Below are 27,857 nucleotides of genomic sequence, written 5' to 3' on the forward strand. Positions count from 1 at the left end.
ACTTTTTTATAATTTTTTTACTCCAATTTATCTTTCTCTATATTTTATAATTTTTAGAAAATTAGATCTTCTAAACGTGACTTCTTGCAAAATGTCAAAATTCTTGTTGCCACATTTCGAAACATTGTTATGAAACAAGTAAAAACATTTCACAATTTAAAAAATAATTTAAATAAATGAAGCAAATTATTTATAAGCTTTTATATAAATTTCTTTTATTGTATTAACTTACCTTTGAATTTATATCAAAAATATAAATTATTTTGCCTTTAACATAATTTATAGAAAACAATGTCAAATTCTTACATAGAAGTGTCAACTTATCAAATTATAATTGACAAAATATATTCAAGTAAAGATATTGTTTTGTTGGCAACGATAACAAACCGCTTTTATATTTTGTAGTTTATGAAACAGAAAATTTAACAATTTTAAGATGTCCTTAACTTTACTATTAGAGAAATATGATGTTTCTACAGAGGAAGGTTTACAGAAGGCTTTGAATGAAATTGAAAAAGAAGAGGTGTAGTACAAAGACATTTATTTAAAAGCCGCTAATATTTTTATATATATACACGTTTTATTCTAAATCACTTTTATCACACCTTAATATTATTTTAGTGTGAAGTGAATGAGGCCTTATCCAGTGCTCTGTCTCGCGCCTGCACTTTGGAAGGACGACTGCGTTCCGCCAGTCAGGCGTACTCAAAATTGGGAGAAGTCAAGAACGATGCTCAGGTGGCGGCAGACATGGTAGACAAGACTGCTGCTTTAGCAAGAGATGTCAGTGCTAAAGTGAGGCAACTGGACCTTGCTAGAGTGAGTGAATCTTATTACTAGAGAAAACACAAATAACTCATGCTTACAGCTATTATACTTATATGTAAGATAATATTTTTTTATTTTTATTAAAAGCATACCAATTGGGCAACAAAAAATAATAAATAAATTAACACTCCTTGATGGGAACAAATCTGATTCTATATACATACATAGGAGACTTATTTGATACTGGCCATGATGATGAAACTCCACCTGACACTTGAGTAGTGTACCGAATTAATAGGACTCATAGACTGGATCTGCACAAGAATTTGAACTTTCTCCCAATAGCCCAACAGAGTATAATTGTGTTCAGTGTGATGTTTATTAGATATCTTTGATTTTCTTATTTCACTCACAAGAACTCTACTTCATTCATATGGAATAAAAAACTGAATCCCTGTTAAAGATATTGCTAATATAATTTGTAATTACAATAATACCCATAATTTATTCGGTGGAGATAATTTAAATTTTATATTTTTAAATTAAGCTACTTTAATTTTTGGGATCCACTTTATAAAGCCATGTCAATAAAATAAATTCATTTGTCTTGTTTTTAACCAACTTTAAAAAGGATGAGGTTTCTGAATTTTACCAATATGCTTTTTTTTATAATTCTTCACAAATAACTTAGTTGTTCATGAACCGATTTTTACTTATATTTGTTTAGGAACCGATATTTCATTATATTTTTTTGATATAAGCTGAGGTAATAGTGTTGTTTGTGTGTCAGTCTCGTGTTGCAGAATGTCAGAGAAGAGTCCATGACCTCATAGACCTCAGGGTCTGTAGTGCTGGAGTTGAGGCTGCCATCAAGGCTCAGGATTATGAAACTGGTAAACTACCAATCACTTATAAATGGACTTTTGCTACAAATAAATAAAAATGGAGTGTCAGTTCCCAGTGATGCCAACATGAGAAATGGTCTTAAAAATTTAGGGCAAAAAAAATTTAAAGAGGGTTTTGTGTGAGAATAATTAAATTTTTTAAGGTTCACTATTCATTTTATGGTCTACCATTTTAGATGGCAAAATAATACCATGGAAAGTAGTGTAGTGCCCTCTGTCAGCTTTGAATTTAAGGTGTTTTGATTTCAATTTGGGGGGGGGGGGTTGAGTTATGTTTCTGGAAATAGATTTTGAATGGTTGGCCACACTGTCCGTTCATAAAGTCCAATGTCTGTAAATGTTTATGTGATACATATACAAAGTAACATTTTTTGCAATCTTGTCTGTCCGTCTGTTTGTTTTGTCTAATCTATGATGTTGGTGGATTATTTTTGTTAGGACTGTCACTGGAAGATATTTGATGTATTAAGGAGAAGCTTAGATTATAGAAATTTTGTTAATTTTAATAGATATAAGTTATAAAGAAATAGCTTTGCCATGGAGACAGCTGCAAGCACAGATAGATTATGCTAAGGCAATAGCGATACAATGTGAGGTATATAATGTATTTAATTTGTATGATATTAATAATAGCATGCAATATTTCCAGCGGCTGGCCATGTTTCTCGTTTCCTGAGTATGGAGCCGGGGTCGGTGGCGGCCGCGAGGGCGAGGGGTCCCGACCCCCGGACCGACATGGACGCCGCGGCCCGCACCCTGAGGGATCAGCTCAGGATCAAGTATAGACATACATTTACTATCTATTAACTATTTGTTTTTTGTACAAGTAAGGACGAGCATATTCTCGTATAAGATGCAGTTATATTCACTAGAGTTAAATAAATTAAATTAAATTCAAATTCGGAAAATATTAGTTTTAATGTTTGTTTTGTTAATACTATGTTAGGTTCGAAGAGGCTGCGAAGATAGAAGACGACGCGTCCGTGGAGAGGCTGTTCAGACTGTTCCCTGAGATAGGACGCGCCGAGGAAGGGGTGGAGCTGCTCACCGGATACCTCGCCGCGCAGGTCGCTGGACTTTCTGTACAAATGAAGACTAGTGGACTGACAGCACTGAGGGCAGGGTGGTAACGTGCCGTGTGTCTCCAGCTCGAGGCGTCGCTCCGCCGCGCCGGCCAGTCCCGCAGCGGAGGCGCAGTGTTCGCGGACACTCTCACCAGAGCCCTGGAGACCGCGGCGGCCGCCGTGGAAAGACTCCGGAGACTCCTCCCGCCCTCGCGACATATGCTGCTCGTACAGGGACTGAGGGCGCTCCAGCCGACCGTGAGGCTCCTATACACACACATTCATAATGACCCTGTATACAACATTGACGAATATCATCTTAGAACTCTTTGTATTTTAATGGAAAAACGAGATATATAGATTATATACCACAGACAAGGGCAGCGGCGACGGAACCACCGCGCTAACACTGAGCCGTCGTGTCCATACATTGACTAGTCGTGTCCTACAGGTGTGTTCGTCCGTCCGTCGTATATGGAGCGAGCTGTCTCCCCGCCCTCGGCCTCGACCTCCGCACGATAAGCCCGACCCCCTCCGCCTGGAGCCCGCCCTCTCGGAGCTGGCGCTAGCTCTGTCCAGGATGCAGCTCTACTTCAACTTCCTGAGACGTCGCCCCGAGGTCGCAGTCAACGAAGCGTACTCCTCATTACCGAGATGAATAGAATCCACCGGACGTCATGTTAAGTGTGTCCATGTCCGCAGCACGACGCCAGCCTGACCGACGACGCCAGGAGGGAGAGCGTGCGGGCCATCGACAGGATCATAGCGGAGTGTGACATGACGCTCACCGCGCAGGAACATCTGGCGCACTACCTCGAGCTGGAGAGGTGACGCGCCTGTGACTGACATGGACCGACGAAACTTAATGAAAATATTCAAATAATGCTTACGATGAAAGCCAAATGTCTCGAGACAAATCGAGACAGTTTCATTTAAATTGATTCAGCGTTGTTGCCGGAACAGAATTAAAAATAATGAACTACGATACGAATAATAATCGGTGTCGTCCGTGAAGGTACTTCCTGGAGGAGAGCGTCAACAAGGCCATGAAGCTGTCCGCCGCCAGCTGCGACGACCCCGGCTCCAGCCTTGTGGACGACGTGTTCTATATCACGAGGAAAGTCATCAGGTGGGCGGAGGGTTGACTGGCGGTCCCGTCGCGCTCCCCTGATGGGCCCGCTCACGGATGTACCTCATGTCCGCGGTCCTGTGAGTGTTCGTCGTGTTTCAGGCGCGCGATATCCACGGGCAGTGTGGACGGGATGTGTGCCGTCATGAACGAGGCGGGCGCGCAGCTGGAGCGAGCGGCGCGGGCGCTGCGCAGGGGGCTCGCGGTCACCCCGCACGACGTGCTGCCGCTGGCGCCGCCCCGGACCACGCCCGCGCCCGCCCCGCCCGAGGCCGAGGTGTACCTGGCGCACCTGGCCGAGGCCGAGGCGGGGGCGGAGTGGACGGAGCGACTAGCCACCGAGGCCTGCTCGGAGGCGGAGGCGGCGGCCCGGGCGTCGGCCGGGGCGTGCGACAAGCTGCGCTCGTGTGCGGCGGGCCTTTCGGGCGCGGCGGCGTCCTTCCGCGCCGTCACCGAGCTGGGCGTGTCCTCGCTGAGGGCGGCGCTGCTCCCGGCCGTCACCGCCTGGGGCGACGCGCTCGTGGACCCGGACTCGGACGTCGGTGTGTTCCCTGTACCGCGAGTCGCGTGTGTAGTCACGTGCGTGTCGCCGACCTCACGTGCCGCGTGTTGCAGATGAGCTGGCGGAGGAGGCCGGGGCGCTACCGGCCGCCCTGGACACGCTGGCCGAGGTGCTCCGCGGGCGACTGGCGTCGGCCGGGGACCTGCTGCTCACCGGGGTGCTGGACGACCTGCTCACGCGAGCACACAGGACGCTACTTAAAAACACCTACGACAGGGTACACGAGACTACATCAACAAATATATTTTAAGAAACTCTAATTTTCAATAAAAAATAATAAGTGTGTCGTAAATCGCTGCTTCTTTTTTTTCAAAGTAAATTCAAAGGCGTCTTTTATTTCAACGTAAATGGCTATGAAAGAAATAAAATGTCTTCACTCCTATCTCTCTCAGCGCGGAGGCCTGGCGACGGAGCGTCGTTGCCGCCGAGTCTCCCTGTGGGCGGGCACGGGAGCCCCGGCGGCCCGGGAGAAGGCCCGCGCCCTGAGCGCGGCCGCAGCGCTGCTGGCGCTAGAGAGGCTGGAACACGCGCCGGACGCCCTGCCGCCCGCAGCGCTCACACCCGCCGCCGCCAGGGACGTGCTCGCGAGACGGTGACGGCTCCTTCCTGTGTTTAATGTCCTACTATTATTAACAAAGACAAAACGTATAAAGAGTAACAGATAACCGCACTCCGCGCAGTTCGTGATGCAGCAGTCGTAGCGTGGGTCCCGTCTGCCGCTGAATATATATTTCTGTTGGCAGATCCGACTTCAAGCTGGAGGACATCAAGCGTCTGAAGCTGTGAAGATGCTGCATCGTGTGACGCTGAATGTGTTCCCTGCCGTATTCAGATACTGTATCAGGCTTTGTATGTAAATTAAACTATCACTAACGTATTCGCTTTATAATTTTATTATATCACATCTATCGAATACTTCAGCATCCGTGGCGACGGGCGAGCGCGGTGACATAGTGTGTGAGTTGGTCTCGTTACTTGCCATCTCCTTCCAAAGATTTCTCATTTTCCTAGCTCATAGCCCTGAAAGCAAGCAGAATGCTCTTATGTCGATGTTTGTGTCCAGCCGTTTATTGTATAGAAATGATACTCTTCACCGGCCTATATAATTTTTTATGTAAACCTTGAATATATAGCCTTCTATGTCAGGAGCCTCCTTCACATATGGTACTACAGGTCGTCGCTCAACTGTGGACTGCGTCAAGCGGTTCTGGTGATGCTGGTGGTATCCCGGCTGCTTGTGGTTCCAGTCTTGGTATGGATGTCGACCTCAGTGGTGCCGCTTTTGCTTTTGTACTAGGAGCTACAAGTTCCTGTTCCCCAGAACAGTACTGCGGAGGACGCCGATTCACTAGTGTCAGTGAACACGTGAATCTGTAGCGGTATTCTGTCAGTGTACGGATATCGTGTGATATTAAGTGTGACGTCTGTTCTCTTCATTGTTCCGCCAAATCTTCTTCGTTTCCCCGTCCCTCCCGGTTCTCCTTTTTGCCAACTAACAAACTTTTTGCAATATTTTTTGTGCCTTGATGGTAACCGGCTAAGCGACACAGAGAGGGTCAAATAGTGACATGAACTCCGTCAGTTTTTCGGTCTTCGTAGGTATCTTCCCTTCTAAGAGAGTTGGTGTGATTCGAGTCAGGTTCAGGTTAAAGGTAAATCCGTCTCTGCCGAGCATCTAGAGTCTAGATAACTTCTAGGACTCGTTCCATTTTGTCTTGGTCACCATAGAGTTTTGTCGGTATACAATGTATCGAGCTTGTTTGTGATATTTTTTCCAATTTTATTTGAATGTCACGTTTTTCCACCAATGTTTTACGTTTATCGTCTGTGTTAGAGCACTCAAAACCAGATGACCTTAAAATCTTGCGCAATGTTTTTATGCAGACCTAAAATCGATATCTTTTTTTCAGATAAGACTTCATTAAGTTTTTTAATGTTGGCATTTCTTCATATTCTGTGAGAGAGGACATCATTGTCTTACGTAACACAGATATATCAAAATCTTCCAGATATAATTTTGGACACGTGCGTTGTCTTTTTGATGGTGATTAAAAAAACAATCCGTGGCATGTCAGTTAAGGTGCTGGCTGCAGCGCGTTTCACCTCTTGTAGTATGTTTGATATGATATGTCCGCTATAACCAACTGCTGGGGCAGTGCGCCACATGACATCATTCAAATTTTGAACGCAGTTTTCAGCTTCATGTTGCAATCGGTGATACAACTTAGCTATAATTCCTATACCCTATAAAATCATAACAATGGGTATTAGTGAAGATAATATATTTTAAGACGTAAACATGAACACATGAACAATCTCATAGCAAACGAGCTAAACAGTACGAGTTCTTTTCGTTAACAAAATCATTGGTTCTCCGAGTTAAGTAAGTAGTTATTTACTTAACTCCGAAGATACTTTTTCGTAATCTTTGTTGTCATAATATTTTTCTTTTCTGCTGACGGTACTTTGAGAACGAAGCGCGCCCACGGTTCAGCCTACCCGGTGCTTGTGTAATCAACAACCAATGTGTGTTGCAACACTCGCATCTGATTTTTTTACGTTGTCACAAGACTGATGGCGTGTTCAGTTTTAGATTAGACAATCTACACTTATATATTATTTAAATGATATGTTTTGTTATACGCGCCATTAATTTTTAAAGAAGCGTTTGATTAGACACTTGTTATTTACTTTTCAACGTCACAGTTGTGTGTCATGTGTGGAAGACATAAAAGGATTTGTTTCACATAAAAGAAATCAAAAAAGTAGAGCATTTGCTTTAAAATGATTTATTGCATTGTAATATTAAAGCTACAATGTTGATATAATATTCATAAAAAAATATTAATTAATATGTAACTATACAAAATATAATTGCTGTGCATAAAGTTTAAATGACATATAAAAATAATCAACTTACTGTGTTATAGTAAATCTGTTTTTTATGAGTCATATAAAATGTTGAGGTCACAGGTTAAAATCCTGTCAGCGTTATAACAAATTTTATAGATCCTTATCAAGATTATATATTTTGTTAACCTTTAAAGGCACTTTGGTGCTTGTGCGACTAACAGTTCTACTTAACAATAACTACATAACAAAATGAACTGAGAAATACATCGTTACGTTCATAGAAAATATTAAAACTATAAGCAATGTTGGCTAACAATAAAAAATAACATTGAGGAACAAACATTACGATAAACATGTACAGCTTGAGCTTTCCCTGTATATGAACAAACAAACAAAGGGTAACATCACATGATCCGTCAACGATAAAGTATTGAACACAAACTGAACTTAACATACTACCTATAACTAGAGAGGTTAAGTACACAGGTTTACTTAAAACTAAATTAACTCTGATTGTGAATATATAAAAAATACTTAATAACATGAGTAGAGCAGTGACACACACCATAGTGTTGGTGTCCCGTGCTCGTCTCTTCCTATGTTATGACATGTAAAGAGAATAACAAATATTATATAATAATACAAAGGATGTTAGCTTGTATTGACACAAAGTAGTGTGTAGGGACATGTAACACGTTCAGCAACTGATAAAAATATGATAATTTACAAGACTTACAGAACATGTATGACATTCAATAGTTTGGTGTGCATTTAAAATTAATATAATGCATTAGAAAAGTTTATTCAACAAAATTGTCACTAAGCTCGAATTGAAGATTCAGATGTGGACCGTATTACACTAGTGTCATGTGTTAGTCAAACTATGATAGTGTAATGTTAGGTGCATGTTAGTTTTAATATCCTTCCCTGGTGACGGTGGTCTGTTTGGAGACGACCCTCGTGCCCTGAGCCAGCCCCCCGGCCCGAGCTGCTCTCCATTTGAGGTAAGCATCCACACAGTACGCCAATGTACAGGAGAAACCAAAGAACTGAAAACCATATACATTTTTATAAATAATGTTAGGTTTTTTGGACTTGACTTTTGCATCATTCATTAATTACCATGGTTAAACAAAAAGTGTACATGTAAAACAATGTGAAATAACCTTATACTCACAACAACGTCCTATAGCACAAATATGAAAAATGTAGTCATACAAGAAATTAAATTAAGAAGGATTTCTGGTACATATATAGTTAAACTGATGGAATACATTAATAACATTTATTACGATTGAAATATATGAGGAAACACTAGAGATATTAGACTGACCGCTGCTGCCGCGTGGGGGTTGTCGTGTACGGTGACGGCGAGCACGGCAGCCAGAAGGTAGAGGAACGTCCACAGCGCCGTGAACAGCAGCTCGATCTTCAACCACGGGATCTTGTAGAACTTCTCCACGATGTGGAACAGGTAGAAGCCCAGCAGGATGCCGGTGAACCAGAACGCGATCATCGATATCCAGCTGAAGAACAGACCCTTGCTCGCGTTGTTGAAGTGAGAGAATTGAATGCAGATGAAACCCAGCAGACTGAACACCTGGAGTGTCAATAATGTAACTGTCAAAAACTTCATACGGTTAAAAATAATAGTACAAAATTCAAATATGACCTAAACTGTCTACATGAAGTTCTTTCTTCCTCTCTATAATTTAAATATATCTATGAAAACCTTGTTCTATTATTTATCCCTCACTGTAATAACTTAATAAGTTATTACAGTGAGGGATAAATAATAGAACCTTTCAAAAACATTGATAAATTCGTAATCCTGCCCGCGTTACATTTTTACATAATTTTCATACATTTACCAATTTATGATACACCGTGAACGTTTCTCTCGAATTTTGTTTAATTAAAAATAAAGTGCACATTAATGGATAATATTAATAAATAAAAAATATATAAAGTAAACTTTCTACCATTAACCATAAACAATTTTACTTTTGTATAATTTTATCTTTGTTTTAATAAAAATATTGTCTATGGTCGGTGAACCCCGAGTTTGTATCAGTACACTCGATCTAAAAATGCCGAACGCGTCGAGTGCAGCTCTACTTCATTAAACGTCACAAGGACTTAAAACTTAAAAGTTCATAGCGAATAATAAACTTCTCTGATCGATTAATATTCTTAATATTAAAGAGTAATGGCTGTTGTTGAGTGGATAGTGAAAATTCTCGCCGGTATAGTAGTGTATACTGGGAAGGGTTTATGGTTATTGGCTAAACTGGGTTTCGCAGCGACTGGTGTAGTGGCGGGCAGCATGGCTGCAGCCGCCATGGCAGCTACTGGGAACGTACCATCCGGCAGCATTATAGCTAGAGCAACATCCATGGCTATGAGAGCCTAAGGTAATGATATCTGAATGAGTGAGACTCTTTATAATGTTAATGCCATCAAGATACAAAAAAAATCATCATCAGAAATACATAATACACAAATGCCTAACGTAAAAATAGTTTTTAAATTACAATATAAGAATTTGCGAAGTAAACTTCTGAAGCAAGGTCAGATATTTGACAACAGAATATAATAGCTAGTTATTGTTGTTTTTATGATGCTCTCAGCTCTAAGACTAGTGACAAAAAACTTTAAATCCTAAAACTGTATATAATCTTTTCAGGTTACTCCATGGATTTCGGTGTTGCTAAACTGTGAGCCCAATAAATGCTGTCATTAGAAATTATAGTGTTTTATTACATAATACTCTGAATGTTGCCATGTAGTAATTAAAACTTAGGACGAGAAAGGCTGTTAGAAGTTGTATGTAATGGGATCTGTCATGTTGTGATGAAGTAAATAAATGTGATGTTAACAATGTACTCACCACTTGAACTACTTTAAGTATCCCGGGGATGGACCTCACATAAGAAGGATCAAATCTTATATTAGTCTGCACCGTGGTGTTTGAAGTCACGGTTGTGGTAGTGGTATGCTGTCCCGGAAAACCTGTCTCCGCCATCGCTATAAACATTGTAATGGAATTGAAAGCGACATTATTTATTAAAATATGTAAATAATTAACCAGTGAATGTTCTGTGAAGCAATACATTGACATGCATCAATAACTTTATAAAACATTCACACTTTAAAACTATTATAAAAATTTCTATTCTTCCAACTGACAGAGTTTAAGTTTTCATTATAATACCTACAAAAATATATTTATATTGTAGGCAGTTAAAGTTTGTACAAAGTACATGAATTTTCAATTGACAAAAAAAAAATATACGATTTCATAGACTTATTTGTAAATTGTTTTCCACATCTTAAATTGAGTCAACATAACTGAGAATTAAATTTTAATATACTGTTTTAGAAATTTATAAATATATAAAATTAATAATCAAGTTAGTAATGTTAAAGTATTTCTCAGATTTGATCTACCTGGGTAGGGGACTATTCCAAAGAACTGATGATAGAGAAAACTTTATACAAAATCACAAAAACTTTAGTCTTTACAACTTAGATACAGAAAATATGAAATTGAAGACATCCATAAAATAAAAATAGTTTAAACTTTATCTCTTAATCTCTAAAAATTATAAAAAAATATATTTTTAGAGTGAAATTTTCATACATTATACAGTAAATTAGCTTTTTCATGTTTAATGTAACCAAATGCTAGAGGCTTATCATCTGTTATCTCAATGAATTCAACAAGTGTTGTGAGTTGTTAGTCAAAATAAAAATGTCTGATAATAAAGTTAAGACTTTATTTATAACATAAAAATCTGTGTTCACATAAGTATAATAAATTAATTGCTAAATCTTAATTTCAAAGTTGCTATTTATTTGTACAGAGAAAATAATGTTTACCACAACCATAATTTCGTATTTCACTTATTTTTTGTGGTGTAGAATAGAAAATGTTAAAAATATATGTAAACTTGTCACCACCTAAAATAGAATTTGTGTAGAAAACGCACAATTATTCAAATTAAGAATTAAATTTATTTGAAGCCATATAAACGTCAACAAATATTAGAACTTACCTAATGCTATGTAATGGATCTTTTAAATTTTAACTAAAAGGATTTTGTCTATTAATAATCCATAAAAAAATATTATTATAACTTTACACAATCAAGGATAAATCGTACCTACACACTACAACTACAATGACGAAATTAGTATCAACTATCAAAAATGGAATTTGACAAATGACAACTCATTAACCACCCACTAAAGTCTAAACATATTATGAACTTTCTAATATCAAATTATATTAGTTACAATATTATATCAAAGCAGTTTACTAACTGCTTACTTGTTTCTACTGAAACAGAAATGTATCTTTAATGTTTGTAGAATAAATAATTTATATTACAAAAAATGTATAAAATATTATTTACTTTAAAATTAGCATTGGCAAACATGTTCAAAATAATAAATGAAACATGGGGGTTTTTATTTACCTTATACCTAAATTACTAATGATTCAATAGAATAAAATTTAATGAATATGAAACTTAGTAAAGAAACGTAAATATTTCGAATACTTGACCTTGAGTTTAGTTTGACAGTTGACGTTTTAGATTATTGTTTATGAATAAACGCTCATTGAATTTATATGTATTGAAATTCAATTTCGTAGTTAGTCACATTTAACAAAGTTTTTGATATTTATTCATATACATATTACATAAATATGGTTATTGACACTTTTAGCAAGTAGAGAAGATATATTTGAAATATTAATGAATTATCAAACGCTCGTAAACTTTTTTTATTGATACAATGGGTTAATCGTCGCGGTGGTATATAAACGTAAACACCGTAAACAAATCATGGTATGCTATTTAAATATGTGAGTCAGAGATGCATTTAACACAATTCGGTATTGGTCTGTAATATAGTGTCAAGGAGAGACGGTGACTACATTCTTATCTCGACTCTATTATCTAAATGCGGAGTAAAAACGACAATATATTGGTGAATTAAATCATAGACGTAATTGCGTAAGTAAAATATTTCTGACTAATTTTAATTGATATATTTCCTCAACTATATTAAAATTGTTTACGACAAATTAAGTCAATATAGCTATTTTATCGTTCACTACATGAACACTATTGTAATATTATATTATTTTCCAATAAATTCAAATTTTATAGACGATGACCTCTTCTCAAACCCAAAGCCCTCCAGAGATGGGTTCAACTAATGTGGTGTTTAGGACGCAAATGCGATTTGACCACTCCTATTTGAAAACTATACCGGGGATAGTTAAAGCTGCTGTTATTGTAAGTTATAAAATATTTACCGTCAAAAATAACTAAGATGCTTAATGTGACGAAAGTTTTATTGAGTTTATATTTAATTCATTATGACATATATATTTTTATAAATTTATAGGAGAAAAATACTTAATTTTGCTCTTTTTCTTTGTCAGGTTTTAAATCTTCTGGGGTTTATATGCATTCAGTCCTCAGCCTTCTGGTCCAACTCGCGAGGTGTGTATTTCAATGTGGTGTCTCAGATGGGGCTCTGGTTCACGGGAATTTTGCTTCTGCTCTACTTGTTCCATGTGGTGGAGAAGTTCCACAACTTCATGTGGCTTAAAGTAGAAATGATTGGATGTGCTGTGCTGACATTCTTGTATCTGATAGCCTCAACTATTGTTGTAGCTTTCGGATCAGCCGCATATTCTGCTGCCGGGGTAAGTTTAATCAGCACTCTCATTGGTAGGTACTATTTAAATGTTGTTTTTTATTATAATGTGAGACAATGAAAAAAAAATGGATGTGAATTTATAATTTCATGCTTGGAGAGACACAATGAAACAAAAAAATTACCATTGTTTAGATTTACACCTGGTAGTTTAAACAAGTATGTTTAAATTAATAGTTAATTATTTGTGTTGTCTCCTTATATACTTAACACAATATTAGAAGCTTATGTGTTCATTAACAAAATTGTTCCACAGTTCTTTGGCTACCTAGCGATGGTGTTGTATGGATTTGACTCGTTTCAAAAGTTCCGTGATATTCGTGCGGGTGCACTTGCTCAAGGGGAATGTGTTCAAACCAAGCAGCAGCACGTCACAACTCCTCCAGCCCTGCCCTAGGCCACACAGACAGAGCTGCCACATACCAAATATGAAAATGCATCTGACAGACTACGCCACTGAGCTATTGAGCTACCAAATATGAATGGATGATTGCTCAAAGTCAGTTTGTATTCTCTGTTCAATACTCTATGAACCGTTCTGGTTTTAGACATTTGAAATTTTATAATAATTTACTAAAGATTATTTACTTGATAATAACTTTGTATTCGCTATGTATTTAATGTTTACATTCATTAACTAAGTTTTGCACAATTTCTGTATCAATTTGTTATAAAACCTTGTTTGTCAAACAACACTATTTCTATACATTTCTTCAGATCACGCTTGTTTACAAACTGATCTTTATTGTATAATACATATGGTGTATTATCATTTGTGTAAATCCAGTACAACGTCTATGATGTAATTTATAACCCTTATTGTTATTTTCTATAATGTTTCTCTAGTCCTTTATTTCTAAGCTAAATTTATAATTTAAGGCTAATTTTAATTGAATATTTTTAATTTCTTCGATATTCTATTTAATATTGCGCTTACGTTGGTACATTAATTCTTCGTTCTAACCTACGTTCTGGAACTTGAATTGTCATATTGTAATTATACTTTACTTCAAATATTATTTATACAACTCTAACGACGCATGATCAGTGTTGTGTGACCAATTGCTATCGAACTTTAGTTGTATGTACTTAAATAGCTAAGTTTATCGTTTAGTAATCATTAATTACGCTTAATTATTATTATTAAATCAAAGAATATAATTCAGTATTTTAATTAAATATGTAACGAAAGTCACGGGATATCGTGACGCGATATTTATTAATGTTGACATACGCTCACAGCTCCGTCCGAAAACCCACAGATGTGTCAAATTCATTGCATGCTATGATTAATGTTTAATGTTCTGATACAATAATAATATGTAAAATCATGATTGTTATAAACAAACCTAATTGTTAAGACGTTTAATAAAGTATTTAATACATCGCGCGTTTCATTTTGTGAGTTATCGTAAGCACTAGATCCGAAGTTTTCAAATCGACTTGCCATCTGCAAATCGATTGGTGCATACACTTACGTATTTGGGAAGGTATGTCGCTTAACAATGATATATGCAAAGATTCAAAAGTAGTCTTTATTTATGTTAAACATTACAGACATTTTTTACAAACATTTCAAAAATATATATTTACAACACAGTGTCATAAGATCTGAAGGCACTTTAGTTTCGCATCAGTACACATAGAAAGGTACTATAAAATACCGATTAAGGATCTAAAAGATTGTCACAAGTTACACTTAACACTATATATTCTCCAAAACCCACCAATTAATTATTAAATTAACTGTCCAAAAACAATTTTTAATTTTTAAACATTGTTTATTTTTGATTGTCATTAACTTCAATTCAATACAGTATTAAGTAACCTTATAAGTTAAATACATTTATACCTTAACAGCGTATAAAGATTAAAAACGTGATTTATAACATTTTTAGTAAATTAATACTATAGTTAAGTAAAATACTGTAAAACATAAGAAAATACCATCATAAGTGTAAATGCCCGTTGCGTTAGACTTCATTGCTTTACCGAGGAAATAGTGAATTTTTTTTAAAAATATCTCTCAATTTGGTGTAAAAAAGTATGATACCCAGCTTAAAAACCTCCGCTTGGTTCTTATAATTGAATGCCATTCTAAAATTGTAAATATTAAAGTAGACTTGCATCATAAGAAAAACACTATGACTTATAGCAAACATTATCACTCATCACCGCTCATCACTCAGCACTCATCAATATAATAATTTGTGCAACATACAACAACAACCATTGTTTAAACTTTGCTTAACATTATTAAGTACCGAAATGGTGTAATAACAGGCCGTACAGAGACTTTGAATATATTGAGGACATTGTGAAGTGTGTGGAAAAATGCTTGGAAAACTTATTTGGGCTTCCTTACAATAAATATATCCTTACACTAAGCAAGTTTGTATCTTCATTGCGGTGGCAGGCCTCTCTTCCATGCTTTATATTTCAAGTAACAGTCCAAACCGTACACACCGATGGCACAAACACCGAAGAACTAAACAAATAACAGAAATTTGTAAATCACACAAACGCTTTGACAGATAACAGTTTCAATATAGAACTTTGTTAAAAATTTTACATTAATATGGAAAATGAAAACTAATTTGAAATTCTTTATTAAAAGATACATTAAATTTTGTGTTCGTTATTAAGAAGAAGAAAATGATTAATGTACTATTATTTCAGAAATGTAGATACATGCTTTTAGGGCATTTATAAAAAAAATTTAAACATTTCTGAGTCATTAGCTTGAAGGAATCATTTTAGTACTTTTTCATTTGAATGGTTGAATTTAATAAATTAAGGGGACATGAAAGTCACTGCCATTACTGTTTTTAACCTTTGCTTCATTGTTTAACTCTTATAATATCAATAAAAGGGGGGATAAGCTTTGTATATTGGGGTATAACTTTATTAAAATTTAAAATGTAGCTAATGTTTTTCAATAGAACTAAAAATAAATCAAAGTGAAATATTCCCTACTTACCGTGACGGCATAACCAGCGCTGTCTCCTATTGTAGCAGCAAATATTGTTGTGGCAATATATCCCAGGGTCATGATAGCACAGTAGAAGAACTCCAGCTTTAGCCACGGCCACCTGTCATATTTCTCCACAAAGTGGAACACATACATGAGCAGCAAAAATGTGGTGAGAATGTTCCCCGACCAGTACAGAATGTTGTAGAAAATTGACGACACCCAGGAAAATGACACCTTAATACATATGAAACCCACAAAGTTACACACCTGAAATATATGTATGTTAAAATAAAAATGTCCAACAATTTCATCTTATGGTTGTTTAGATTTAAATACCATACCAAAGCTGCTATTTTCAATAAGCCAGGGAGTGTTTTAAAATAGCTCTTATCAAATCTGATAACTTTCTGGGGCGGCGGCGGCTCACTTGGTGCGGGGGGATTTTGAGAGAAGTGGTCAAACATCGTGAACTAGATTCTCCTACTAATGAATATCCACGGTTTAATTAAACATTAAGACAATTCATACAATACCATTAATATCGAGCTATATAAAGAATCCAACTATTAGATCAATATCCAATCAATGTATCATTTTTCACTTTTTATTTAGTTATTTTGTTTACCAATTCGAGGTAGCCGTTACAGATTTAAAAATAATGACTTATTTAGGAATTTCAGCTTTTAAGTTAACCTTAATTAAAAAACAGGTATATAATCCCCGTTTGAATTTACCTTCAAATATAGAATTAATTTAATGTTATCACATTATCTTACATGTTTTCCGATAAATTATAAACTATGACGTATTTCCAATCAATTTTGACAGCTGATAAGAATTGTTAAAATACATTACACAGTATATATAATAAATAAGCCATGATTTTTTCATAAGTTGTTTCTTTGCTATTATTTACATGTTCGATTACAAATGTTACAAATATTTATAAAGGTCAAAAATGTTAACAACTATGAATTTATATACGACATCACATATATTTAGTGTACACAACATTTTATCAGAGTGGTTTACTTGATATTATAATTATTATACGTGCTGATCATAGCTACTAGAAGCAGTAGACAGTAGTCCAACATAGATAAAATTAAGTATTCAATTCTTTTCTGATTACTCTCCATATCACTCTTAAAATAATGAAAAAAAATGTTCTAATAATAATAGTATTATTAATTTTTATATAGATACATTTGCTTGAAGTAACTTTTAGTTCGAAAAAGTATATATGAACGGTATGGAACGACAAGGGATGTGAATGAAAACCTTAAATAACGAAATTCTGAAATGCAAATATAATTTTTTTTTATGTTAAACAAAATAGGAAAGTACGATTATTTATACTATCTATCTTCAACTGATGATATTTAACTGTCAAGTGTCACTAATCAGTCTAGTCTAAACACTAACGTGTGTTCGACTGTGAGGATAGTTGAAAATGTGTGTAATTAAAATAAGTCGAAACGAAAAGAGCCTTTTTTAGAATTTCTTTTTTCAATATAAGTGTTAAGAAATATATTTTTTTATAGCGTTATAAAATTTATAACGCTAATAAGCGGGTTTCAGTTATACCGGTGCTGAAACACTTGTGCTACCACGGACTTTAAATAATATTATAACTGGAACATTTATTCTGCGTGTGATGGGAGATAGAGATTGGAGACCGTTTGTTTACGGCGGCCTGGCCTCAATTGTTGCCGAATTTGGTGAGTTTTTGTAACGTAACCTCTCATATTGGTCATCTCACCAAATATATTTTGTTGATTGTTACTAATCTTTTTGAATATAGGGGTTGGAATGCATACAGGTTTTTAAATAAAAATATAATAAAAATACATACAAATAAAATAACATTATTAGCTAATACAATCATAGTTACAAGTGGACTATCTGAATAGGCACTTTCCCCATCGACACGACAAAGACTCGTCTTCAAATCCAAGGACAAAAGAGTGACCCGCGGCATGTGGAACTGCGGTACACTGGTATGGTTGACTGCTTTGTGAAGACTTCACAGCAGGAGGGAGTCAAGGCATTGTACTGCGGGTATGAGATATTCTATTATAATAATAAAAATGATCATAGTAACTCATAGATACAGGCTGTAAGGATTTGTTCCTAATTTAAGGATATTATTAAATTCTCTCTTTAGTGCCAACATATACAAAAAAGAAATGGGAACAAAAATAAAAAAAGTTGTAAAAGAGGTCATATTGACTAGTTGTGTTTTCCACTGGACAACCACGAGTCTAAAGAACATTTATTTTGATGAAGGAGACAGCTGTTGTGAAAATAATTATTAAAAGAAACATGAATTACACTCAAAAACCGAAACGGCACAAAATAAAACATAAATTTTAATGATTAGTAAAGTATATTTTAAATGTCCATTCATAAACCATTGATTTCATTAACTTTGATCTGTTAGTATAATATATTATTTGACAAACAGGAAGTAACAGATTAAATATATTGTCAAATTAAAAAAAACATAAAATATAGATAGATTTTATTTATTATTTAGACAGTCCACATGACTTACAAGCAATGTGCCAACAATCTGCATGCAATAAGTTCAGCACGAATTGAACTGAACCTTCCTTGTTAATAATAATTATCAGAATCTCTCGAAATAAATACCTTGTTTGTTATAAAGTGCTTTCCCAACCTCTCTTATCTCTGTATAATGTGGAAGAGGCAATTTTTCATGTGCAATGTAAGTTGTCATTGTGTAATTCTGTAAACGACAATATCAGAGACCATGACCTTTCGGCCATTGTTTTCTATGTAGCGTCGTGGGTATTGACAAAAATTATGTCCCTTAATAAGTAAACTAGTGCTTAATAGATTGAATTATGAACACAAAATTTTTTTTTCTATGTAATGTGTCACTATTATTCGTTCTTACATATAAAACTTACTGTAAAATCCCTTCATAGAATGCTCGGAATAATCTAGTTGTGATGAGGTATGAACAGCTTCCCACCTTGATGATACATAATAACATTTTATAAGATAAACAATCATTTGTATACTTTTATAGTGTGATAAGATTTGATTTTTGACCCGAGGAACCAGGTCAGGACGAAATTAATTATTTGAGAAAATTACGTCAGAAGACACGATCGTTTGGTAGAAAGAGAATGTAAGGAATGTTAAAAATTATATATTAGTTGATGAGAAAATAGGTTTTTTTTTTTAAATACAGTCACCGTCCAGAATTTTTCAGTATAATTATTTGTTTATAAATCTAGGACAGTGGAACATCTTGTCTAAAAATGATTTGGATATGAGAAATGAGCGCCAACAACGTCACATTTGAATAAGACGTTTGAAATAGGATTTAGATAAGAAGTTTATTATACTGAGGAAACAGATTATATTGTTACGGTGACACCAGCCGTGTACTTTATGAATATAGGACGTGGACTTGTTTTTGTGAGCTTGTTGTGTCTTAGTATTAGAGATGTATTAAGATAATAAAATATAAGTCCTTGAAGTTTTTGGACTTTTTCAATCGATAGGCGTCATCAAAAACATGCTTTAAATGGGAATGTAATTAATTAAATATGTAGGTGGGGATGTATAAAAATAAAATACTAGTAGTATATACTACTTATATATATTTATATCTATCGATATACATTATATCTATTTATATCTATAAGATTCTTGGCCGCACTAGTGTTTCACTTCAATTAATTGAAATTTAAATAGATATTTGGAATCAGCCTTAATGAGATATAAATGTAAACATAACACCTGAACCTAGAACCCACCATTGTTTATGACGCGTGTCACACGTTTACGGTCCATAGCATCTGGCCAGCGGTGCTCCGGCAGGCGACATACGGCACCATCAAGTTTGGCACTTACTACTCCTGAAGAAGTGGTTCGCGAACAGACGGGGAGGGGTGGAGGCGACGGAGGCGGGGGAGGGGGCGAGAGTGTCACCACTGACACGCTGTGTGCCGCGCTCGCCGGCGGACTGTCTAGTGCGATCGCCAACCCTACAGATGTACTCAAAGTACGGATGCAAGTGAGTAGAGTGACGGTTGTGTATCTACTAGTAAGCAGCTAAAATCTACAGATATGCAGCTCGTATTTTCTATAACTTGATAGTTGCTTTAGGAAGGAGAAGTAAGGGAAAGAAAGTATTTTAAAAACATTCGTGCAAATAAGTACCGCATCATCATCATCATCATCATCAGCCTATCGAAGCCCACTGCTGAGCAAAGGCCTCTTCTCACATGGAGAAGGTTAGAGAGCATTAATCACCACGCTTGCTCAAGACGGGTTGGCGATTTCAATCTTATATTTTGAAATTATAAGACCAGGTTTCCTCACGATGTTTTCCTTCACCGTCCGTCAGTGGTGTCTAAAATACTCTTAGAAAGTACATATGATTCGGAAAAGATCACATTTGGGAAGTACCACATAGACACATAAAACACCTAAATACCGTGTTGTGTAGGTTATATTTGTGTCTGCATGTAAAAACCTATTTTGCGTTGCTGCAGTGTTGTATATCGTAATATCTATCGAAGGCCTCTCGTTCGTGTAGGTGGGCGATGAGAAGCGTCACCTGGTGCGATGTTTCATGGAGATGTACCGCGTGGAGGGAGTGCGGGGGTTGTGGCGCGGCGTGGGGCCGACCTCTCAGCGCGCGGCTCTCATAGCGGCGGTGGAGCTGCCCGTGTACGACGGATGTAAGAGACGCCTCACGCCCACACTGGGAGACTCGCCCGTCAACCACCTCGCCTCCAGCGCGCTCGCCAGCCTCGGCAGCGCCGTCGCCAGCACACCGCTGGACGTCATAAGGGTAAGACGACACTCGCGACTTACTTACGACGAACCGAACAAAGCGAACAAAATAATACAGAATGATTTGAGCTTGTAGACAGCGAGCACACTAAGCTATGCGTGTTTTTTCATTTGATTGTTTCATTTCAATTCTCTCGATGAAAACTTATCCTACTGCTTACAGTTAGTTATACATTAATCTATAATATATTCCAGACGCGGCTCATGAATCAACGGAAAGTGAAAAATGACAGTTCATACTCCCAAGTGAAGATCTACAAGGGCACCGTTGACTGCTTGGTCCAGGTACACATGATTATCATATTATACGTTGGACATATTTCGTTCCTGGTACCGGCTTCGATTCCCGTCTCGTTATATTTTCAGTTTCCACGATTTTGACATTTTCAAGGCGCAACGTCTCGTGCGGGTCAGGATTCTGCCTTCGAACAAGTAGATTCCTAATTGGCGTGTATAAATGTCTCGATGTTTTATTGGATGTGGACTGGAGGTCCGACAACAATCTAAACCGAGTTTTGTTTAATGTGTATAACAGAAGTATACAAAGAAAACTATATTACAGACCATTCGTAACGAAGGCTTCCTCGCGCTGTACAAAGGCTTCGTGCCCACCTGGCTCAGGATGGGGCCCTGGAACATCATCTTCTTCGTGACGTACGAACAGCTCAAGATCATGTACTGAACACGACACCTCCGAGACTGGTTCGGGAGGAGGGAGGAGGAGGAGGAGGAGGAGGGGAGGAAGTCGGTATATATAATAAGCTGGGTCTAGTGTATTAATAAATTCAAGATAAAAGGCACTCATATTTTTTAATTTAGTGTCATTGTTTGTTATCTGAACCGACCGGAGGTATATTCCTCCGGTACATATTTTCTTTATTAATGATAATTACTGTATGTTATATGTGATGACTCCTCCAGGGTCGGCTGCACGCAGGAGTATGGCTCGCTAGGAGAATCGTAGATTTAAGAGCAGCTTCAATGTATACGTCTAGTCGATAGTCGCCGAGTACAAACTGCTGCGCCGCGTGTCGCCTTCCTCGCGCTGCGGTCAAGTGTCAATATACTAATTATATTGGTTCGCATTTTGATGTCTGAAATGTTGTTTGTAAATTCATACAATGCGTATTTTAAGTTAAGCTTTGATTACTGCGTAAGCACCTGTATATACATTAGAAGGAATATCACATGTTGTGAACACACTGTATATTGTGTCTGAGAAACATTATAAACGAGTAGTGCTGGTCGCGTGAAACGAGTGTGCTTTATAATATACTACTGAAGTAAAACTTCTTTAGCTGTACATATTATATTAATTTATTGTATTTTTAATTATAAGAGAAATGAAATGTGTTCCCACCCTTCTCTCTCTATCGCTCTTACAAGAAGTATCTATCTCTTTCTCTCTCAGTTTTCGTTCCGGCCGTCAGTCACTTCCCAGTGAGTGTAAAGAAGTTTTACTTCCACAAGGACGCTTTGTGGGTTGTTTAAAAAATCTCACAAATAGTATGTAAGTGTAAGTGACATATCACTATGAGATTAACGCACCGAGTGCATCGACCTCTTGTTTTTGTTTAGTTGTTACCGACATGCGTTAGACGCCCCCACACAACACGAACCAAAGTATATATTATGTAAGTTACTGAATTAACGATCTTGTGTTATTGTAGTAAGGTTCTATTTCATTTGATGGATATTTCAATGACAAGCTACATCCAGGGTTGCCAGCGAATCACTAATTATTGCCAACGTCCATAAGTGCGAGTGTTGCCGATAGTTCAGTGTTCCATTCACAAATACTCAAATATATTCGTTTATCTGACCATTTGTGAATTAATGCGATAGAACCGGTGCTATTTGTACTGTAAATATTAAAGTAAAAGTTTTTATGCCTAAAAACAACTTAGCCCGTTCCATACACACTGAAATGTTACCTGTATGTGAAGCTTCTAGATGTCTTATTGTTGCCAGTCGAAGTAATCTTGAAACGGTCTCGACGTAGCGACCTCGGCCCATAGGGAACGTGCTACTGGAGTATTGCTTTGTGCCAAATGATTACAGAGCACGCGTTTGTAGTCTTAATTAATGTTCCTGATCGTAGATGACTTCCGCTGCGGTGCATTTATTGATAGAATTCATATGTTTGTTGTTTAAGTGACCGGAATGTTGTGCTACAACACACTGAGTGCTCGCGTGGGACTGAGATAACAAATACAAATTAATAAATATATTATTTGGTGTTACATTCTGTTGTTTTATTATTCACGTAGTTTTTAAAATTCCTTTGATACTTACTATAGTATACTATATCTGTCGCTTCCGTCTAAATAGACTTTACTTGGGCTTATAACTTTAGATGTCTTGACATTTGACTAATTTTTAATTTAGATTCATTAAGTAGGTTTAACGAAGAGGATCAACTATGAAGGGTCGATGAGCAAACGAGACGAACTACCACCTTTGTATTAATTTAAAATTTAACAGGGTTTGAATCGAAATTATAAAAAAATACCTTCTTAGACGAAACCTCTCAGCATTCCATGGATTTACAAGCTCTCTCTCTCTCTGTCTCCCTACCTACATTTCTCTCTACCTAACCAAATTTGAAACGAATCACTAGAGCGGGCTGCCTTCGACGCACGTTCCAAGAATGAACTGATGTTAGTTCTGGACAGACCCAAGTCTTCTAGTAGGTTGTAAAGAGATTTAGCAGTTACACATCTCGCTCCCACTTCTAGCGCGTACAAATTTACGACGAACCTATTCTTAGTGAGTTCGTTAGTTAGTTGACCAGATGTCATGGCCTTTAGGGATGTTGGTTCGTTGTTTATACTTGGCAATTTGTAGACGCACAAGGAATAAACCACCGATTTTTCAATTATTCAGTGAAATGTTACATAGTCATGAGATTGCTCTATTATTATCTCGTTTACTGATATGACATTACTACAGAGTTTTTATATAAACATTTCTTGAAAAACAACACTGGCAGCTGACAGAGATGTTGGCAGGGAATAAAAAAAAAGAGACCATCAAAAGATAGAAGTCAGTGAAAGTATTAACGTTAGGTATGATACATGTCCTCGATGGACAACGGGGAGTGTGTGTGCGCCGAGGCGACCACGCTCGGCATACTGAAGGAAGTGCACAGCGCCTACAAACACAAGTTACAGGTCATTGACAGGATGTCCGGAGGGGAGAAGCTGCAGGTGAGGGGAGAGAGGGATTCATATACTGAATTTCAAAAGCAATGCTTTACTAAATGTTGACAGAGCTTATTGATAAATCACTTTCATCTAACATGATTAAATTGATGATTGCTATCAATTTTGTATAAATATGAACCATAGAAACAAGTCGAAGTTCTTCAGTCCTGGGTGGAGGACCTGGTGGATCAGAACACGCTGCTGGCGCGGACGGTTGAGGAGTTGGAAACTGAGTTCACATCCAAGCTGCTTGTTGAAAGAAGGAGGCACTCTGAGGTTTGGGCACACTTAATAATAGTTCAAAGTCTTCCAAGCCTTTTTTTTCCTCTAAGGAAGTATCGACGTGTTTTTCTTCAAATTTAAAATCCCTCTGCTTTAATATTATACAAACTTCAAAAATCAATTTCGTTTCGTTTCAATGATTTTTCTCACATATTATTACAGTTACATTGTAAATCAAATCAGAATTACTTGACTCTCAAAAGTTGGCCTAGTTTAATATATGTTACAACAGGATTCCTTAAAATTATCAGACCGCTTTTTAAGTAAATTAATTTTACAACCTGTATTCATGCACACATTCCATCTTATATATATCTTTTGTCTGAAGGTGGTCTTATTTTAAAAATATTTACGCAAGTTTAAAACAATACCATTTCCTTTTTGGGGTTGGTGCTGCACTCGTTCGAAAACATTTAAATCATTTTGTTAATTTTTGTGTGACTGTGAGAAGTGAAAGAAGAATAGAAGACAGAAAGCAAGCGTGGAAAGAAAGAGGTCTTTATAAGATATAAGAAGTAATGAGAACCTAGAAGATTTAAACCAGCATATAAACAGAAGTATGGAAATAGAGCCTCTGAAGTCTTTTGCTAAGCAGGTGGTCAGCGAGCTCCAAACAGAGACGTGTGTTCTTCGTCGTCGCCTCTCCCGCAAGGACGCCGACCTCCGGGGACTTTTGGAGGTTTTGAGAAGGCTGCGGGAATTCGATCACTGCTCCATCGACGGCATACATTTCCATGAAGTCACCGAATCCGACATATTCGGCACCGTTCTATGGTGAGATGATTGGTTTACGCTTATAACCTGTGTGAATTTTTATCCGACTATTGTAAAGTAATTCTTCCGTAAATTATATTGTTTATTGCTAATTACAATGTTTATATTGGTATTACATGTGAATGTTAATTTAACTGACGGCTTTATGAACGTATCGGTTTGTTTAATGTTTATTGTGTCACAACTTACAGGCAACAACAGAATTTAGATCACGGAGACATAAAAAAGAATACGAAACACGAGTCCCGGAACAGGAACTTTAAATTGATATAGTTTTTTTAACTCAATGTATTTTATGTACTTATACTTTTTTTTATTTTATACACTATTTAATTTTATAAAAATATACTTTTATCGAATTTATACTCTTTTTGTTTTAATTTATTTAATAGTTTCATAAAATATCGGCTTTAAAAAAAATACGGACCTACCCTATAGGTAAAAAATATATACGAATTAAAAATTATACCGAGAAAATAACTTTTATAAGAGGTAAAATAAAATGTAACCTGTCACAGGAACGACATATAACTTTGTACATGACATATAAATATAATATGCTACCATAAAATTGTGTTTAAATTTATTCTACTTCTCAATTCGTTCTCGAGTTGATTGTCTTAATTTTTCTAAAAAAAACAAAAAATAATCCACAGATCCCGTACCTTCTGTTTCAGAACAATTAAAATTCTTGGAAATTAAACGCATATTTTAGTTAATATCGGTTACAGCAATACTTATTGTTTTTTTTGTTTCATAATAATGTTTGTCGATCACTTTGTTCACAGTGGGACAAAAGTAAAAAGATATGCGATACAGTTAACGATCTGAAAATGCTGAACGATTCGCTCATCAAAGAAAACCTCTCCAAGGAAAGGTTTATTAATTAATAAAATTCTTTAGTATATTAAATAATTGTTTCTTAAGCCATTAGTGTTGAATTTTCATTATGTGAGATAAGAAAATTGTGAATGTTTTTAAATAAAAATTTATGGACGGTTAGAATACTCATTACTATATACTTTTTCTAAATTAAAGGGAAATACGCAAGTTGAACAAGGAACTTCAAAACTGCGAACAAACAGTACTGTCTCTAAGAAACGAAACGGCCGCCGAAACCTTCCCTACACTACCGTTAGATATTACTTTGATCTAATTTCAATTAACTTCCTTTTACGATATTATTACTCTTTTTACCAAAAACGACAGAAACTTGTTTTTACTTCTACATAAAAAGGCAAATCTATATATTTAAAAATTGAGAGTGTTAATCCATGTTAAAGGTTAAAAATGTCCATGAAAGTTCTATTTCCTGTGTATTGATTTAGTTTTCTTTTTAAAGAATATTTTAATGGCAAGATTGTTTTAAATTTAGGGACGTACCAAAAAAGGACGCTGAAGTAACGGCTGATATTTGCTGTACACAAGAGGTAATGTCATATGTTAATGTATATTGGTCCATTCACGTAAACGATAAAATGCTTAGAAAACCAAAAGATGTAGAAATTATTATTCCCATGGGCTTATTACAAGTTTTGAGAATAAATTGCGGATACTGCAGGCACTAACTGATATAGACCTATCACCAGCTAGTGCTAAAGCTAATGATAGTTGTGTGTTACGTATGGTCTCTTATATATAATAAATGAGGAACAGTTTGAGTATCCGGCGCAGTGTGGCGACTCCGAGCCGGTGAGGGAGAGGGCGTTGTACAGCGGTCGTCTACAGCAGATGGAGGTCAGCGTTAAGGCAGGATTTCTTTTATTTTTGTAACGAATGAAAGCTCTCTTATGTCATCACAACATTTTATGAGCCCTCGAAATAGTCCGTAGCTTGCCATTGGCTACATTTTGACGCTTTTTTCACAAAAAAATCTTCACAATTCTTATTTTATATTTATGCCCGGCCCCGTTTATCCTCGTATATGTCATTCTCCCTTCGAATCTATTAGTATAATGAGCGTGCGATTGTTGGTGTGACAGTCCAGCGGTGACAACATCCGCTCCCTGCGTCAGCTGAACGTGTCTTTGTCGGAGGAGGTCCGCGCACTGCAACGCGTGTGCGGAGCTCTGGACGACCAGTGTCGAGCGATGAATCTCCGGGCGAGGTTCAAGGATGACGTCATACATGAGATGAGGCGGCAGCTCCGACAGGCCAAGGCTAAGGTGATGCTTTGAGTTGACCAGTTATTTCTAGGTCCCCTGGAGGTTCTTAACTGTTAGAGAATTTGATTTTTTATGTTGTACATTGGTATTTTTTACGAAAAGTCAAATCAAAAGTTAGTTAATATAGTATAATAAGTATGTCGGGAGCCAGTGTCATAAAGTATTAAACGATATGAAGCAGCAAAAAAAAATACCGTGAAAATTATAAATATTACACTTAAGGTTTTGAAAAGATAAATGAAGAGTGCATCTTAAATAGGGTTGCAAAACCAAAAAAAATTCTACCATCTACCAATGACGAGTCTTTTTAGAATTTATTTGAATAATTGATCGTTGTAATTTCCAAAGCTCAAAGAACTATCGGAGTCCAATATACCGAAAAGTCAGAAAGCCCAGGAGGTGTGTCGGGAGACGGTGTCTATGGAGTCGCTTGTGGGGTGCGCCCCTCGCCCCAGACACAGGCAGGACGAGCGACACCTGAACTGCTCCTGTCACAGCTCTATCTACGACGTCTCAGACGACGACGCCTCTAAACCCGAGTAGTACATTAAATGTTAACGGGAGACGTTTGTTTTATTTCTATCAGAATATTTAATGTGG

At 36.7% G+C, this 27,857-nt stretch overlaps 6 protein-coding genes across 9 annotated transcripts; 4 read left to right on the forward strand and 2 right to left on the reverse strand.

Annotated features, from left to right (window-relative positions):
• The first annotated feature begins 303 nt into the window (after nucleotides 1-303).
• LOC116779384 (conserved oligomeric Golgi complex subunit 4) lies at nucleotides 304-10,027 on the forward strand. 2 transcript variants are annotated; one of them, XM_061522069.1, is made up of 16 exons: nucleotides 304-523; nucleotides 622-819; nucleotides 1,559-1,661; nucleotides 2,323-2,452; nucleotides 2,620-2,740; nucleotides 2,822-2,995; nucleotides 3,189-3,356; nucleotides 3,440-3,564; nucleotides 3,753-3,866; nucleotides 3,969-4,408; nucleotides 4,482-4,645; nucleotides 4,821-5,020; nucleotides 5,172-6,027; nucleotides 6,313-8,897; nucleotides 9,585-9,695; nucleotides 9,968-10,027. In XM_061522069.1, the coding sequence occupies exons 1-13, from the start codon at nucleotides 437-439 to the stop codon at nucleotides 5,212-5,214; spliced, it is 2,067 nt and encodes a 688-aa protein (XP_061378053.1). In that variant the 5' UTR covers nucleotides 304-436; the 3' UTR covers nucleotides 5,215-6,027; nucleotides 6,313-8,897; nucleotides 9,585-9,695; nucleotides 9,968-10,027. The 2 variants fall into 2 exon arrangements, with proteins under 2 accessions (XP_061378053.1, XP_032529534.2); XM_032673643.2 differs by having other exon boundaries at nucleotides 5,172-8,897.
• On the reverse strand, nucleotides 7,202-11,508 carry LOC116779385 (CKLF-like MARVEL transmembrane domain-containing protein 4). The gene is made up of 4 exons (XM_032673645.2): nucleotides 11,340-11,508; nucleotides 10,172-10,308; nucleotides 8,615-8,881; nucleotides 7,202-8,330 (listed from the first exon to the last, which is right to left on the reverse strand). The coding sequence occupies exons 2-4, from the start codon at nucleotides 10,304-10,306 to the stop codon at nucleotides 8,196-8,198; spliced, it is 537 nt and encodes a 178-aa protein (XP_032529536.2). The 5' UTR covers nucleotides 10,307-10,308; nucleotides 11,340-11,508; the 3' UTR covers nucleotides 7,202-8,195.
• A 405-nt stretch (nucleotides 11,509-11,913) lies between these two features.
• LOC116779386 (CKLF-like MARVEL transmembrane domain-containing protein 4) lies at nucleotides 11,914-14,402 on the forward strand. Its single transcript, XM_032673646.2, has 4 exons — nucleotides 11,914-12,305; nucleotides 12,462-12,590; nucleotides 12,740-13,006; nucleotides 13,274-14,402. The coding sequence occupies exons 2-4, from the start codon at nucleotides 12,465-12,467 to the stop codon at nucleotides 13,412-13,414; spliced, it is 534 nt and encodes a 177-aa protein (XP_032529537.2). The 5' UTR covers nucleotides 11,914-12,305; nucleotides 12,462-12,464; the 3' UTR covers nucleotides 13,415-14,402.
• A 135-nt stretch (nucleotides 14,403-14,537) lies between these two features.
• LOC116765236 (proteolipid protein 2-like) lies at nucleotides 14,538-16,871 on the reverse strand. Of its 2 annotated transcripts, none has more exons than XM_032654655.2 (4): nucleotides 16,726-16,871; nucleotides 16,333-16,471; nucleotides 15,998-16,258; nucleotides 14,538-15,505 (listed from the first exon to the last, which is right to left on the reverse strand). In XM_032654655.2, the coding sequence occupies exons 2-4, from the start codon at nucleotides 16,453-16,455 to the stop codon at nucleotides 15,419-15,421; spliced, it is 471 nt and encodes a 156-aa protein (XP_032510546.1). In that variant the 5' UTR covers nucleotides 16,456-16,471; nucleotides 16,726-16,871; the 3' UTR covers nucleotides 14,538-15,418. The 2 variants fall into 2 exon arrangements, with proteins under 2 accessions (XP_032510546.1, XP_032510545.1); XM_032654654.2 differs by having other exon boundaries at nucleotides 16,333-16,474; nucleotides 16,726-16,857.
• A 527-nt stretch (nucleotides 16,872-17,398) lies between these two features.
• LOC116779777 (mitochondrial uncoupling protein Bmcp) lies at nucleotides 17,399-23,075 on the forward strand. The gene is given in 8 exon segments (XM_061522086.1): nucleotides 17,399-17,712; nucleotides 17,905-18,052; nucleotides 19,825-19,898; nucleotides 19,936-20,045; nucleotides 20,571-20,828; nucleotides 21,026-21,115; nucleotides 21,393-21,574; nucleotides 21,752-23,075. Coding segments are annotated over 7 exon segments (864 nt in total). The 5' UTR covers nucleotides 17,399-17,648; the 3' UTR covers nucleotides 21,513-21,574; nucleotides 21,752-23,075.
• Nucleotides 23,076-23,832: 757 nt separating this feature from the next.
• On the forward strand, nucleotides 23,833-27,808 carry LOC116779726 (uncharacterized). 2 transcript variants are annotated; one of them, XM_032674129.2, is made up of 8 exons: nucleotides 23,833-24,039; nucleotides 24,181-24,312; nucleotides 25,881-25,969; nucleotides 26,131-26,226; nucleotides 26,468-26,522; nucleotides 26,749-26,829; nucleotides 27,075-27,257; nucleotides 27,606-27,808. In XM_032674129.2, exons 1-8 carry the CDS (start codon nucleotides 23,908-23,910, stop codon nucleotides 27,798-27,800), a joined length of 963 nt encoding a protein of 320 aa, XP_032530020.2. In that variant the 5' UTR covers nucleotides 23,833-23,907; the 3' UTR covers nucleotides 27,801-27,808. The 2 variants fall into 2 exon arrangements, with proteins under 2 accessions (XP_032530020.2, XP_032530022.2); XM_032674131.2 differs by having other exon boundaries at nucleotides 26,767-26,829.
• The last annotated feature ends 49 nt before the right edge of the window (nucleotides 27,809-27,857 follow it).

The sequence above is a fragment of the Danaus plexippus genome, chromosome 2, assembly GCF_018135715.1.
Source record: "Danaus plexippus chromosome 2, MEX_DaPlex, whole genome shotgun sequence".
In the NCBI taxonomy this organism is placed as follows: domain Eukaryota; kingdom Metazoa; phylum Arthropoda; class Insecta; order Lepidoptera; family Nymphalidae; genus Danaus; species Danaus plexippus.